Source organism: Hyperolius riggenbachi, chromosome 8 (assembly GCF_040937935.1).
Source record: "Hyperolius riggenbachi isolate aHypRig1 chromosome 8, aHypRig1.pri, whole genome shotgun sequence".
NCBI lineage: Eukaryota > Metazoa > Chordata > Amphibia > Anura > Hyperoliidae > Hyperolius > Hyperolius riggenbachi.
Window position 1 is genome coordinate 285,599,372 of NC_090653.1, and position 16,775 is coordinate 285,616,146.

At 50.6% G+C, this 16,775-nt stretch overlaps 1 protein-coding gene across 1 annotated transcript in view; it reads right to left on the reverse strand.

Annotated features, from left to right (window-relative positions):
• The window catches only part of PSMD5 (proteasome 26S subunit, non-ATPase 5), a 28,939-nt gene that overhangs the window by 11,309 nt on the left and 855 nt on the right, over positions 1-16,775 (reverse strand). Inside the window, exons 2-5 of the mRNA XM_068249085.1 lie at positions 12,477-12,621; positions 7,648-7,761; positions 5,219-5,347; positions 2,220-2,329 (exon numbers count right to left, since the gene is read on the reverse strand). Of these exons, the coding sequence (XP_068105186.1) occupies positions 2,220-2,329; positions 5,219-5,347; positions 7,648-7,761; positions 12,477-12,621 (498 nt within the window). The remainder of the gene's footprint in view (positions 1-2,219; positions 2,330-5,218; positions 5,348-7,647; positions 7,762-12,476; positions 12,622-16,775) is intronic.

Genomic DNA, 16,775 nt, shown 5'->3' on the forward strand with positions numbered 1-16,775 from the left:
GGACTGCCTCCACCTCAGGCCTTAGGTGTCTATATGTCTGAGTTCATAGTGCTTATATTACTCATACTGCCTTGTTTGGTGAATACTATCTGTCAGCCTGTATGCTACATCTGCCTGCAGGGTATTGTAGAATTGTATTAGGTAGGAGTTTGTGCAGGTGTTACGGGCTGGGCTATAGGTCAGTCAAATGGGTATACAGCCTGACCTATAGTCATTGACCAGGCAAGCCTGACAGAACCTCATTGCATTGTGGGAAATAACAGCTGTTTCCAACTGACAAATACACACACACACACACACACCTTTTAGCCTACCACATTTTTAGTGGATGTGTTTATAAATAATGTCAGTTACGCCTAGTGCCCACCAGAGCGGTTCGGCAGCGGTTTGCGATCCCCTTGCGGGTGCGGATCTGCTAGGGTAATGTATTTCAATGGGCTGGTGCACACCAGAGCGGGAGGCGTTTTGCAGAAACGCATACTCCCGGGCTGCTGCAGATTTTGGATTGCGGATGCGTTTCTGCCTCAATGTTAAGTATGGGAAAAACGCAAACCGCTCCGAAAAATGGCACTTCAGAGCGGTTTGCCAGGCGTTTTTTGTTACCAAAAACGCTTCACAAAACCGCAAAATGCTAGCTGAAACGCTGCAGAAAAAGAAGAAAAAGCGTTTCAAAATCTGCTAGCGTTTTGCAGATCTGCTTGCGGTTTTTGGTGTGCACCAGGCCTTTGTGCTGTCTTTTTTTTTTTCTTGTCTGCCAGTATAGATGATGACCTGCAGGCTCACAGTGCATTAACCACTAAAGTCTATCTGGACGGATATATCCATCCAGAAGACTGGGCTGCTCTTGCTGCCTGAGACCTGCGATCGCGCGTGCTCCCGCTACCTGCCGTTTGTCCCCGATCAATGAATGGGAATATACTTCCCATTCATCAATCTAAGTCCCCCGTAGAAAAACCGACGGTCTCTTATCAGAGGCCACGGTCTTTCTGCCAAAAAAAAAAAAGTTTCCCGTCCTCATTCTAATGTGCTCTATTATACTTCCCCCACGATGGGGTAAAATGTCAAGGAACCCCTGCAGAGTCTTCAAGGAACCCTTGTTGAGAAAGCCTGTTCTAGTTCCTGGAAGTGAGATTGTTCGCTTCCAGGACTTTTTGACTGTGGCCAAATAGTAAACTACACCCACATATATATATATTTTTTTAAATAATTACAATATATTACATTTAAAATTAGCTCTTTACCTCCCACACCAAAAATTAACCAAATACTTTTATTAAAAAAATTACAATTAAAAAAAAAAAGCCCCAACAAATTGTTACCCAAGGGTCTGAACTTTTTAAATATACATGTCAGGAGAGTATATTATTATATTTTTATATTTTAAATGTATTTAAATTAATAAGCTTGTTAATAGTGATAGACGCACATTGAAAAAAAATGCACCTTTATTTCTAAATAAAATATCTGCACCATAAATTGTGATAGGGACATCATTTAAAACGGTGTAATAAATGGGACAAATGGGCAAATAAAATACATGAGTTTTAATTACGGTAACATGTATTAATTTCAAACTATAATGGCCAAAATCTGAGAAATAATGATTTTTTTCCATTTCTCAATCTTCCTGTTAAAATTTACAAAAAAAATAATTCTTAGCAAAATGTACCCCCCAAAGAAAGCCTGATTAGTGGCGGGAAAAACAAGATATAGATCAATTGTGATAAGTAGTTATAAATTTACTGGCGAATAAATGGGAGGTGAAAGTTGCTCGGATGCATACGGTGAACAACACTGAAGGCTGAAGTGGTTAAACATGAACAAATAACACGTGAGTTTCAATCGTTTCTTGATTTTTCTTCTATTTAACTTCTCACTTTACAATGTATTGATTTATTATTTTTAACCCCCTACTACTATCTTTCAGGAAAGTTCCTCTTCAAGGCCCTGTTGGATGTTGTGTCCCGCCTCAGACCAAGCCTGTTTCCCCCCAAACTCAGCACAGAAGGATTTCTGAGACCACCCAGATAGCGGCTCTGCAGGAATCCTATGTGCTGAGCAGTATGAGGCTGAACCGCACTGGAGGCCATCACCCTTACCTGAGCAGTATGAAGCTGAGACTCACTGGAGACCGGTGAATAAAACGTTTAGGGAGGGCCAGCAAGATACAGATTATAGTAACACCCCAGAGGAGCAGGATATGATGTCATTACCCTTACCTGAGCAGAATGTCGTCTCCGGTGAGCTCATCCGTTAACTGTGATAGAATCCCGCTGCTGGCACAGAACTCAAGAGACTCTGCCGACACTGAGGAGATCTCCACCACTAACTGGCAGGAAGAGAGAAGGGAAAACCGCATTATACAGTGCTCGGTGCATGGTGGGGGCTCTGGGGGTGGGGCAGTCTAAAGGGGTGTGGCTCCAGATGCAGCAGCTCTTGGGTAAGCAATCTGTGCATGGAAAAGGGGTGGAGCGCTGAGTATGAATAAGGGGCGGAGCTCTGGGGTAAGCAATCTGCGCATGGGGAAAGGGCCGAGCTCTGGGGTAAGCAATCTGCGCATGGGGAAAGGGCCGAGCTCTGGGGTAAGCAATCTGCGCATGGGGAAAGGGCCGAGCTCTGGGGTAAGCAATCTGCGCATGGGGAAAGGGCCGAGCTCTGGGGTAAGCAATCTGCGCATGGGGAAAGGGCCGAGCTCTGGGGTAAGCAATCTGCGCATGGGGAAAGGGCCGAGCTCTGGGGTAAGCAATCTGCGCATGGGGAAAGGGCCGAGCTCTGGGGTAAGCAATCTGCGCATGGGGAAAGGGCCGAGCTCTGGGGTAAGCAATCTGCGCATGGGGAAAGGGCCGAGCTCTGGGGTAAGCAATCTGCGCATGGGGAAAGGGCCGAGCTCTGGGGTAAGCAATCTGCGCATGGGGAAAGGGCCGAGCTCTGGGGTAAGCAATCTGCGCATGGGGAAAGGGCCGAGCTCTGGGGTAAGCAATCTGCGCATGGGGAAAGGGCCGAGCTCTGGGGTAAGCAATCTGCGCATGGGGAAAGGGCCGAGCTCTGGGGTAAGCAATCTGCGCATGGGGAAAGGGCCGAGCTCTGGGGTAAGCAATCTGCGCATGGGGAAAGGGCCGAGCTCTGGGGTAAGCAATCTGCGCATGGGGAAAGGGCCGAGCTCTGGGGTAAGCAATCTGCGCATGGGGAAAGGGCCGAGCTCTGGGGTAAGCAATCTGCGCATGGGGAAAGGGCCGAGCTCTGGGGTAAGCAATCTGCGCATGGGGAAAGGGCCGAGCTCTGGGGTAAGCAATCTGCGCATGGGGAAAGGGCCGAGCTCTGGGGTAAGCAATCTGCGCATGGGGAAAGGGCCGAGCTCTGGGGTAAGCAATCTGCGCATGGGGAAAGGGCCGAGCTCTGGGGTAAGCAATCTGCGCATGGGGAAAGGGCCGAGCTCTGGGGTAAGCAATCTGCGCATGGGGAAAGGGCCGAGCTCTGGGGTAAGCAATCTGCGCATGGGGAAAGGGCAGAGCTCTGGGGTAAGCAATCTCTGCATGGGGAAAGGGCCGAGCTCTGGGGTAAGCAATCTGCGCATGGGGAAAGGGCCGAGCTCTGGGGTAAGCAATCTGCGCATGGGGAAAGGGCCGAGCTCTGGGGTAAGCAATCTGCGCATGGGGAAAGGGCCGAGCTCTGGGGTAAGCAATCTGCGCATGGGGAAAGGGCCGAGCTCTGGGGTAAGCAATCTGCGCATGGGGAAAGGGCCGAGCTCTGGGGTAAGCAATCTGCGCATGGGGAAAGGGCCGAGCTTTGGGGTAAGCAATCTGCGCATGGGGAAAGGGCCGAGCTTTGGGGTAAGCAATCTGCGCATGGGGAAAGGGCCGAGCTCTGGGGTAAGCAATCTGCGCATGGGGAAAGGGCAGAGCTCTGGGGTAAGCAATCTCTGCATGGGGAAAGGGCAGAGCTCTGGGGTAAGCAATCTGCGCATGGGGAAAGGGCAGAGCTCTGGGGTAAGCAATCTGCGCATGGGGAAAGGGCAGAGCTCTGGGGTAAGCAATCTGCGCATGGGGAAAGGGCAGAGCTCTGGGGTAAGCAATCTGCGCATGGAGAAAGGGCAGAGCTCTGGGGTAAGCAATCTGCGCATGGGGAAAGGGCAGAGCTCTGGGGTAAGCAATCTGCGTATGGGGAAAGGGCAGAGCACTGGGTTAAGCAGTCTGTGTATATGGATGGAGCAGCAGTGCGTGTACAGGGAAGGGGTGGAGCAGCAGTGCGTGTACAGGGAAGGGGTGGAGCAGCAGTGCGTGTACAGGGAAGGGGTGGAGCAGCAGTGCGTGTACAGGGAAGGGGTGGAGCAGCAGTGCGTGTACAGGGAAGGGGTGGAGCAGCAGTGCATGTACAGGGAAGGGGTGGAGCAGCAGTGCATGTACAGGGAAGGGGTGGAGCAGCAGTGCATGTACAGGGAAGGGGTGGGGCAGCACTGCATGTACAGGGAAGGGGTGGAGCAGCACTGCATGTACAGGGAAGGGGTGGAGCAGCACTGCATGTACGGGGAAGGGTTGGAGCAGCACTGCATGTACGGGGAAGGGGAGGAGCTCTGGGGAGCAGCAGTCTGTATATGGGGGGGGGGGGGGGGGAGGATAGTCTGTTTAAGACAAACTCTGGAGGTAGCAGACTTTCTATAAGAGGGCAATAGTAGGTTTGGAGATGGCGCACCTTACCGTGGGTATTCAGGGTGCATAACCAGGATGCAAAGCCACATCCAATCCTATATAATAAAACCCCAGGTGTCCCTGCGTCATCATTGTCTTTGTGTCCGTGTGTTTTTCTACGGCGCATGTGCGCAGCATGGACAGCCTAGGAGAGGAGCAAGACATTCCAGGGGGCCGGCCGGGTGGGCGTGGGCGAGTGCGCGCGCAGGAGCTGGCATGTGGCAATGACTAGAGCCCATTTTTAAACGGGCAGAGGCCACCAGTCCAATATAACAGTCCAAGGTTGGTTAGCACACCAATAAAGTTTCAAAATGCGCTTTTATTTCTTAGTGCATTTGTCAGCACCGAGTATGACAATTGTTTCGGGGCCACGGAGGGCCCCCTTCTTCAGAAAGTGCCTGAGCACCAGGGCACACCCCTATGTATAATTGAATGGGAGGGGTTGGATGAAGCACCTGTCCCCAGGAAAGGGGACCTGTCCTCTGGTGAGGCAGGCACCCCTGTACATGTACATACGCGCTGCCGCCTCTTACCTCATATACGCGATATCGAATAACGTCGCTGATCGCCATGACAGACTTCAGATGAGTGAACACGTTGCTTCTGATCATGGTGCTGAGGCCAGACGTGGAGCGGGAGATCTTACATAGACACTTAATAGCCTGAATAACAAAAGACACACAACAGAAAAAAAATAGTCAGAGTGTGGTGCTAATTACCAACCTTTCAGCAACCCTCATTCTGTTTTCATATGACCCAGAAGAGGCCAGTAAACATTTGCCTCGCAGCAGACACCTTCTTTTTGAATAAAGCCGGCCCTGGACTGCTGGATACCTCATGTTCCCCTTCTCAGGATAGTGAGGCACAAATGGAGTCTGTTGCATTTATCAGAGTAGTAGGTGCAGCCATGGAGGAGGAGCAACTGCTGGGGGCGGAGTTTATACCCCAGAGATTGGCCATGGAGAAAATGGAGAAATGGAGGCTGCTCTTCCTGAGCTCCTTCAGAAAACTGCCTGTGTCCTGCCTATGACCACAGATGGCCAATCAGATGCAAATCATTTTGGCTGGTTTGCTGCAACTTTGAACGGGGCCGATTCAAGTGGGCAGGAAGAGCATCTGATTGGCCGGGTTACAAGCTGCAAACAAACAATTTTAACCCTTTCCAATCCTGCGTCAGGCTATGTCCGACAACGGCCTTTCCCAGCATAGGCCCAGAGTCAGGCATGGTACACAGGAAAAATGGCTGCGCCAGATGGCGCTGTTGTCGGATAACTTTCGGCACGGGGTCAGCTACTTTAGTTCAAAGTGTCAGACTATTGTCTGACTTTAGATCGCCGCTGGCCTCTTCCTCCGCCGCTGCAACATGTAACTTACATATTACATGTGTGCCCGTGGGCTGTGTGCATGTGCGCATAGGGGTGCCGCTGCTGAATCTAGGATCATGGGTCACCCTATGTGGATTAAAGTCCGACGCTCTGACCCCCTCCGGCACCGCGCTGCACAGTTACGCTGGCTCTCATGAAATGTGGGCGGAGTAAGAGTGCATGAGCTGGCGCCAGCCCTGTCCCCTCCCCCGATGCCAGGTCACCTTCTCACTCTAGTGAGAGGAGGTAGAGACACCTGGAAGCTCCGCCTCTGCAGCCCTGGCTAGATCACCCACGTCCCCTCCAGAAAAAACTAAGTGCTGGGGGGGGGGGGGGGGGGGGGGGGGGAAGTGGGTGATCCAGAAACTGGATTGGAGAGGGTTAATTCAATCTGCATGTAAGATGGAAGGGCTGGCATCTCATTGGCTATCTTAAGCTGATTACGTGATCCCAGCTATGACACACACTGATCGCCGGACACAAGTGAGCAGACCAGGCGCTCTGACTCCTCCCATTGGAGTACTGCTTCCAGGCAAAGTGAATTAAATAGGACATCCGGGTGATCAGCATTACAGGCCACCGACTGATCAGCAATGGCAGCCTCTGTTTGGTAAGAAAGTGTCACTTTGAAGGGAGTTGTAACATCCCAAAATATTCATTTTTCTAAAATTGGTTGCTATAGATCCATTTTTTTTAAAATCCATTTACCTGGTCTGGATGTCTCTGCCTAGCTGCAGGAACTGCACAGTGCCAGGGGGATTTTTTTTTCTTTAGTTACAGTAACAATCTTATCTCAGCATGCATATAACAGAACGTTTTCTATTTTAGATAAGATAAGGACACTATGATCAGAAGAGTTTACACAGTGATGTAAGCCTGCTGGCTAGGTGAGGTTTGCTATGCCAGGGACAGTAAGCTGTGGCAGTACAGAGGAGAATTAAACACTGAGCTGGGATGGGAAAAATGGAAAAAAAAAAGAGAGAAAAGGGCAGGAGTGATGTCACATCCGGCATCACAGAGAAACAGTAAAGATGAAAACTAGCAGAAATATGTTTTTTTTTTCTTCAGATCACATTTCTTCTAAATCTGACAGCGTACACTAAAAACCACAGGATAGGTAAGCTAAATAAGTCATTTTTTTATTGTTTTTTTTCCTAGTTAATATGGAGTTTCATCCCACTCCGAGGACTCAGCCACACTGCTGAGCGCTTTGCGAGCTGTCCGCGCTGCGTCGGCGTTTTTAAAAAAGCACTCCTGTTGACTTGCATTTAAATCGTGGTAAAATCACTACAGTTTCAAAAAAATTTTCTCAATTGTGGCGATTTTACCACGATTCTAATGCAAGCCAACAGAAGTGCATTTTTAAAAACGTAGACGCAGCGCGGACAGATCGCAATGCGCTCAGCAGTGTGGCTCCGCCCTGTGTGGGGGGTTCCATTCTAGCTGAACCCGTCCCCTCCAATGACCAGCGTGTAACTTTGCTATTCTCTGCTCCGTGATTGGCTGTAACAGCTGCCAGTCAGCAGACAATGTGAATGATGAATGAATGAATGAAGAAACCCTCCCCCTATGTTTTCTGGCCAGCGGGGGGCGCTCACCTCCTTGGCCACAGAGATCTTGTCATTCCCGATGCATTGGGCGATTTGCTTTAGTAGCTCCTCCTTGTTCAGGATTTCTGTCTCCGCCTCCGGACATTCCACAATCCGCCCCACCTGTGAAACAGAAAGCATAGAAAAAAAAATGAGGTATCCGACATTCAGGACACAGAGACACAAACACGCCACAGAGAGGATAAACAATCGGCAGCAAGGAGAAGGATCTGCTACAAAATTACCAAAATGTGAATAAAAGAGGAGATACATTTCACACCCATATGTGGCTATGAAGAGAATATAATCCAGAATAACCTGGCTAAACATCTGATAAAATCTTGTCTCATCTCCTTATTATCCTGCCTGCTGTTATCCCAATGTACAAAATCATGTTTAGGGCCCTTTTACACTTAAAGAGAACCCGAGGTGGGTTTGAAGATTATTATCTGCATACAGAGGATGGATCTGCCTATACAGCCCAGTCTCTGTTGCTATCCCAAACCCCCCTAAGGTCCCCCTGCACTCTGCAATCCCTCATAAATCACAGCCACGCTGCTGACAAACAGCTTGTCAGAGCTGGCTGTGTTTATCTCTATAGTGTCAGTCTGCTGCTCTCCCCGCCTCCTGCAGAACTCCAGTCTCCTACTGCATCCCTTCCCTCCCTGCTGATTGGAGGGAAGGGACGGGGACAGGGACCGGAGCTATGCAGGAGGCGGGGGAGAAGCTGAGACTGACACTACAGATGTAAACACAGCCTCATAGCACGGCTGTGATTTATGAGGGATTGCAGAGTGCACGGGGACCTTAGGGGGGTTTGGGATAGCAACAGAGGCTGGGCTGTATACACAGATCCAGCCTCTGTATGCAGATAACATTCTTTAAACACACCTCGGGTTCTCTTTAAAAAGAAACCGTGACCACGAACTGAACTTCATCCCAATCAGTAGCTGATACTCCCTTTACCATGAGAAAAGCTTTTCCTTTTCTCAAATGGATCATCGGGGGTTCTGTATGGCTGATATTGTGGTGAAACCTCGCCCACAGTGTGATGTCAGGACCACGGTCCTGACAGTTTCCCCTCTGTAAACTTCATTGCATTGTGGGAAATAGCTGTTTACAGCAGTTTCCAACTGCCAAAGAAGCAAGCAACATCTCTTTCCACCGACATCACCTTCCAGCAGTAAAAATGTCACCATGTGGAAAATGTCAGATTGTAAATCTGGGGGAGGAAAGATTTTACAACGGGCAAACACTGACCAAATCATTTATACATAGTTATCGTCAAAAATGAAACACTTTTTTTTTATTGCATTATTTTCAATGGAGTTCCTCTTTAAATCAGTTGCTCTCAGTTAAAACGGAAAGAAAACTGATATTTAAAGTAATGCCCATGTTTCCCTATGGCTCAGTTCACACTATACGTGTTTAAACTGAAATCTTTTTCACAATGCACTGCTATGGAAAAAAAATGTATACCAACGCACACTAACGCATACCAAGTTATTAAGTTTAAATGGGCCCTAACCCTCACCTCACAGTACAGCAAGCACTGGAAGTGATGTCACATCCAGTTCACACAGAGCTATACCATAAGGAAGGCACGGCACGCTGTGTACAATCAGTGTGGCTGTCATACAGAACCACACAGATCCGTTTCTCCTCTGGTTGTTTAGCCATATAATCTTATGCACTTGGTAGATCGGTTCGCTCTAATATGGAAATAAAGACTATCTGTATAATATGGGTTCTCTGTCCACCACACTTTAGCAGCATACCATTCTGTGGCAATGCATGTACTGTACGAAAAAATGCGAAGGTCAAGAAACAGCAGACAAGCATGGACATGGTGGAGTCGGATAGAAAGCGAAGGGACCCTTCTGCATATGTGACGTTCTGCCGCCATCTGTCCTGGGAATTAGTCCAGCAATGGACTCAATGCGCGAAGCAGGTTATTTTGGCGCTGAGCGTCAAAGCTGGTAGCTGCTATAACACTAACGCCAAGTGCACCCCGCACAAGGGTAATTCGGTGTTCCTAAATACTCCCTCTGAGTTGCTACGACGGCATAGGCAAATCAAGTGAATGGCGAGTATGTTTATCTCCCCACTAGGGGGGGTGGTGGTGGTGAACATAGCCCACTGAAACCAATGATGGGGAGGCAGCGTGGAGGGCATTATTAATCAGTTTCCTATGTGAGGTGATGACTGCATTTCATATGGGGGAAAAATGGCTGCATTTCATGTGGATTGTTTGCTGCATTTCTCATGTGGGGACGATAGCTACAATTGCAATTTGACAATGGTCATTACATTAGACTTTCATATATTTTAGATTCATTACACACAACTGAAGTAGGTCAAGCCCTTTATTGTTTTAATATTGATGATTTTGGAATACAGCTCATGAAAACCCAAAATTCCTATAGTACATTAAAGAAAATAATGAACTTTATCACAATATGCAAATTTTTTGAGAAGGACCTGTATAGCAGAATGAATAGTCCATTATATATTCATTCACCAGAAGCGTTTACTATAGCCAGATGTTTACAATAACGAGATTCAATTGTATTGTTAAAGAACAAGCGACACCCATGCTAACCTAGATATAAACAACACATATATAAGTAGATGAATACTACTGCTACTTTCAGGGCTGTGGAGTCGGTCCAAAAATCCACCGACTCAGACTCCTCAGTTTAGGATTCCACCGACTCCACGACTCCGACTCCTCTAATTTGCATATAACAATTTTGTTGATTAAAAGTATGTAACATGAAATTCGTCTCTTCACTGCCAACGCTTAGGAATTTTACAAGACAACTGAAGTGAGAAGGATATGTAGACTACTATATTTATTCCCTTTAGACTAAAACTAGTCCTTGGTAAGAGTACTTGTAAAAAGGTACAAACCGGAACAAAGAACATCTATCAGGCCCTAGGCAATGTAAGTGTGGGTACATGTAAGAATGATGTGCAGGTACTCTGCAGGGGAATGAGGAGATTGTAATCAGACAACACCTCTGTATTCAATGTGCACAGCATTCTCAGTGGATTCCCTGCAGCTCTGTGGGGAGTGCATATGTAGAGTATAGTACTACTGTGTAACAAAGTAAACCTGAGACAGATGAAATTAAAGTTTTATACATACCTGGGGCTTCGTCCAGCCGCCTTCAGGATAATCAGTCCCTCGTTGTCCTCCTCCACCACCTGGATCTTCTGCTATGAGTCCAGGTACTTGAGCCAGTCGGGCGTAGTGCGCATGCACACACTCCGCCGCCAGGAGCATACTACACCTGTGCAGCACTATTGCGCAGGTGCAGAATGTTCCTGGCTGTGGGAGCGGCATGCGGCCGGACAGCGCTGACTGGCTGAATTACCAGGACTCATAGCAGAAGATCCGGGTGGTGGAGGACAGCGAGGGACTGATTAGCCTGAAGGGGGCAGGAGGAAGCCCCAGGTATGTATAAAACTTTACTTTTCATCCGTCTCAGGTACCCTTTAATTTGTAGTCACCAAACCAAATTTTAACAACATATCAAATTATTTGATTTCATCAACAAAGGGAGTGCATACATTTGCATAAATCAGCATCAATGCAGAATTATTTCCATCTCGTTGACCATCTCTATTAGTGACACGGCTACACATCAGGCTTTATACTTACAGCATAGATGTTATTTAGTATATATAAGAGATTCCTGTGTACACATCATATATACAGTCACAATCAGATATGTATATCTGACTTTAAAAATACGGGGACTGCTTTATTGAAGCAGCACAAGTAACTCATTTTGATTGGTTTATTTCATTTTTGTGGACTAAGCACAGCTATTACTGTATGTATAAATTATTTATGATGACTATTATCTGAGAAATAGAACATTTTATCATATTTTCTATTTTAATTACAGTTACAAATTCATTAGGAGTCGGAGTCGGTGCATTTTTTCCCGACTCCGACTCCAGACACCCAAAATTGCCCGACTCCACGACTCCGACTCCACAGCCCTGCTTACATGACAGATGTATTGTGCTATCCACATAATGATTCCTGTGAATTTCTATAAAGGAAAAGCAGAAACCCCTATTCTAGGCACTAGGCAGTGGCCATCTTGCCAAGCTAATGCTGACATCATATCCTCCCTGACTCTTGTTTTCCCCCCTCCCTTCTCTTGTTCATTGTGTATTTATTATCTGCCCTCCTCCCAGAGTCTTCAGACACTCCCACTGAGGTGTATACTAGGAACTGCACTGGCTATTTTTTATTTACACATCCAATAACTGAGTCACCTCAGCCTTGCTTGTAAACACAAGTAATCAGAGGGTGTTTCTGATAAGCAGCTAGGCAGGGAAATAAATGGAAGAGGGGGAATATATTATGGATAGAAAGAACTCCCAGCATTCAATTGTCTACTGACTACTAAAGGGCCAGTGCTCCTAAGGTATGTGATAACTCCAAATCATAACAGCAGAAAAAGTTTTGCAAGTTTTGAATGCAGGATTAGCATCTCTATCACTTAATACACTCAGACCAGTTGCTGTTGAAATTTGATTTTTATGGTGACAATCCCGCTTTAACCAAGGAAAAACTAAACAAGAAAAACTAGAAAAAAAAAGAAGTGGTATGATCATTTTACAAAGGGGTTTCTCGACCGTAAAAAGATTGAGAAAGGCTATGAACTATTATTCTGCTCCTTTGCCAGCCGCTGAATTTACCCCAAGCACAGTATGAAAGGATGGCGCTTCAATGCTGTTTACCATAACTATGAACACAATGGGGCCAGCTTTCCAGAGAAAGTCGTCTCTGGTCTGATAAGTCACCTGACCGGTACCTGTGAGATGGTGAGCAGCGTGACCGAGTCCTCCGGATGGTAGAATCCTTGCAGGAGTTCAGCCTTGTAGTTCTGGGCAATATAAAGCGGATCCAAAGCCTGCAGGAGGCGCTCCAGTATGGCGACGCACAGGTTCACCTGTTCCCTGGAAAGAGACAACATGCTTATAGTCACACTATAACACTGGCCTGTAGGGGGCACTGCAGTATGGCGACACACCTGTTCCCTGGAAAGACAACATGCTTATAGTCACACTATAACACTGGCCTGCAGGAGGCGCTCCAGTATGGCCACACACAGAGACAACACGATTACAGGTGGCAGAGGGCACTGCTGCAAATCAAAGCCAAAGAGATAAACTCCTATTACTCCAGCAGACAGAGGTACATGTATAATAAGTACAGTACACCCTCTAGTGGTGGTTTTATTATACAACAGTAGAACACAAACAGCATATAAGAGCGCCCTCAAGCTGTGACTGCATTAGCTCAGCAGACACACCACCAGTTTGTTTATGGAACAGCAGCGCCCTCTGCTGGCCATTATCACACATATAACGGTTTATGTATAGAAGAGCAGTGTCCTCTGGTGGCACAAGAGCACACAATGTATGCAATAGGAGCACCCTCTGCTGGTCGTTGACACAGGAGTAGGCTATGCATGCAGCAGGAGCGCCCTCTGCTGGCTGCTGACACAGGAGCAGGCTTTGCATGCAGCAGGAGCGCCCTCTGCTGGCCACTGACACAGGAGCAGGCTATGCATGCAGCAGGAGCGCTCTCTGGTGACACAGGTGCAGTCTATGCATGCAGCAGGAGTGCCCTCTGCTGGCCACTGACACAGGAGCAGGCTATGCATGCAGCAGGAACGCCCTCTGGTGACACAGGAGCAGGCTATGCATGCAGCAGGAGCGCAATCTGACACACAGGAGTAGGCTATGCATGCAGCAGGAGCGCCCTCTGCTGGCAGCTGACACAGGAGTAGGCTATGCATGCAGCAGGAGTGCCCTCTGCTGGCAGCTGACACAGGAGCAGGCTATGCATGCAGCAGGAGCGCCCTCTTGTGACACAGGAGCAGGCTATGCATGCAGCAGGAGCGCCCTCTTGTGACACAGGAGCAGGCTATGCATGCAGCAGGAGCGCCCTCTGCTGGCAGCTGACACAGGAGCAGGCTATGCATGCAGCAGGAGCGCCCACTGCTGGCAGCTGACACAGGAGCAGGCTATGCATGTAGCTGGAGCGTTCTCTGCTGGCCTCTGACACAGGAGCAGGCTATGCATGCAGCAGGAGCGCCCTCTGACACACAGGAGCAGGCTGTGCATGTAGCAGGAGCGCCCTCTGCTGGCCTCTGACACACATGAGTAGGCTATGCATGCAGCAGGAGCGCCCTCTTGTTGCCACTGACACAGGAGTGCCCTCTGGTGACACAGGAGCAGGCTATGCATGCAGCAGGAGCGCCCTCTGACACACAGGAGCAGGCTATGCATGTAGCAGGAGTGCCCTCTGCTGGCCTCTGACACACAGGAGCAGGCTATGCATGCAGCAGGAGCGCCCTCTTGTTGCCACTGACACAGGAGCGCCCTCTGGTGACACAGGAGCAGGCTATGCATGCAGCAGGAGCGCCCTCTGACACACAGGAGCAGGCTATGCATGTAGCAGGAGCGCCCTCTGCTGGCCTCTGACACACAGGAGCAGGCTATGCATGCAGCAGGAGCGCCCTCTTGTTGCCACTGACACAGGAGTGCCCTCTGGTGACACAGGAGCAGGCTATGCATGTAGCAGGAGCGCCCTCTGCTGGACACTGACACACAGGACTCAGGAGCAGGCTATGCATGCAGCAGGAGCGCCCTCTGCTGGACACTGACAAAGGAGCGCCCTCTGGTGACACAGGAGCAGGCTATGCATGCAGCAGGAGCGTCCTCTGCTGGCCGCTGACACAGGAGTAGGCTATGCATGCAGTAGGGGCGCCCTCTTCTGGCCTCTGACACACAGGAGCAGGCTATGCATGCAGCAGGGAGCGCCCTCTGCTGGCCGCTGACACAGGAGCAGGCTATGCATGCAGCAGGAGCGCCCTCTGCTGACACCGCAGCAGGCTATGCATGCAGCAGGAGCGCCCTCTGCTGACACCGCAGCAGGCTATGCATGCAGCAGGAGCGCCCTCTGCTGGCCGCTGACACACAGGAGCATGCTATGCATGCAGCAGGAGCGCCCTCTGCTGGCCGCTGACACACAGGAGCAGGCTATGCATGCAGCAGGAGCGCCCTCTGGTGGCCACTGACACAGGAGTGCCCTCTGCTGACACAGGAGCAGGCTATGCATGCAGCAGGAGCGCCCTCTGCTGGCCACTGACACAGGTGTAGGCTATGCATGCAGCAGGAACGCCCTCTGGTGACACAGGAGCAGGCTATGCATGCAGCAGGAGCGCCCTCTGCTGACACAGGAGCAGGCTATGCATGCAGCAGGAGCGCCCTCTGCTGACACAGGAGCAGGCTATGCATGCAGCAGGAGCGCCCTCTGCTGACACAGGAGCAGGCTATGCATGCAGCAGGAGCGCCCTCTGCTGACACAGGAGCAGGCTATGCATGCAGCAGGAGCGCCCTCTGCTGACACAGGAGCAGGCTATGCATGCAGCAGGAGCGCCCTCTGCTGACACAGGAGCAGGCTATGCATGCAGCAGGAGCGCCCTCTGCTGACACAGGAGCAGGCTATGCATGCAGCAGGAGCGCCCTCTGCTGACACAGGAGCAGGCTATGCATGCAGCAGGAGCGCCCTCTGCTGACACAGGAGCAGGCTATGCATGCAGCAGGAGCGCCCTCTGCTGACACAGGAGCAGGCTATGCATGCAGCAGGAGCGCCCTCTGCTGACACAGGAGCAGGCTATGCATGCAGCAGGAGCGCCCTCTGCTGACACAGGAGCAGGCTATGCATGCAGCAGGAGCGCCCTCTGCTGACACAGGAGCAGGCTATGCATGCAGCAGGAGCGCCCTCTGCTGACACAGGAGCAGGCTATGCATGCAGCAGGAGCGCCCTCTGCTGACACAGGAGCAGGCTATCCATGCAGCAGGAGCGCCCTCTGCTGACACAGGAGCAGGCTATCCATGCAGCAGGAGTGCCCTCTGGTTACACAGGAGCAGTGTATGCATGCCGCAGGAGCGCCCTCTGCTGACACAGGAGCAGTGTATGCATGCCGCAGGAGCGCCCTCTGCTGACACAGGAGCAGTGTATGCATGCCGCAGGAGCGCCCTCTGCTGACACAGGAGCAGTGTATGCATGCAGCAGGAGCGCCCTCTGCTGACACAGGAGCAGGCTATGCATGCAGCAGGAGCGCCCTCTGCTGGTTGCTGACACAGGAGCAGGCTATGCATGCAGCAGGAGCGCCCTCTGCTGACACAGGAGCAGGCTATGCATGCAGCAGGAGCGCCCTCTGCTGACACAGGAGCAGGCTATGCATGCAGCAGGAGCGCCCTCTGCTGACACAGGAGCAGGCTATGCATGCAGCAGGAGCGCCCTCTGCTGACACAGGAGCAGGCTATGCATGCAGCAGGAGCGCCCTCTGCTGACACAGGAGCAGGCTATGCATGCAGCAGGAGCGCCCTCTGCTGACACAGGAGCAGGCTATGCATGCAGCAGGAGCGCCCTCTGCTGACACAGGAGCAGGCTATGCATGCAGCAGGAGCGCCCTCTGCTGACACAGGAGCAGGCTATGCATGCAGCAGGAGCGCCCTCTGCTGACACAGGAGCAGGCTATGCATGCAGCAGGAGCGCCCTCTGCTGACACAGGAGCAGGCTATGCATGCAGCAGGAGCGCCCTCTGGTGACACAGGAGCAGTGTATGCATGCCGCAGGAACGCCCTCTGCTGACACAGGAGCAGGCTATGCATGCCGCAGGAGCGCCCTCTGCTGACACAGGAGCAGTGTATGCATGCAGCAGGAGCGCCCTCTGCTGACACAGGAGCAGTGTATGCATGCAGCAGGAGCGCCCTCTGCTGACACAGGGGCAGTGTATGCATGCAGCAGGAGCGCCCTCTGCTGACACAGGAGCAGTGTATGCATGCAGCAGGAGCGCCCTCTGCTGACACAGGAGCAGGCTATGCATGCAGCAGGAGCGCCCTCTGCTGGTTGCTGACACAGGAGCAGGCTATGCATGCAGCAGGAGCGCCCTCTGCTGGTTGCTGACACAGGAGCATGCTATGCATGCAGCAGGAGCACCCTCTGCTGACACAGGAGCAGGCTATGCATGCAGCAGGGAGCGCCCTCTGCTGGTTGCTGACACAGGAGCAGGCTATGCATGCAGCAGGAGTGC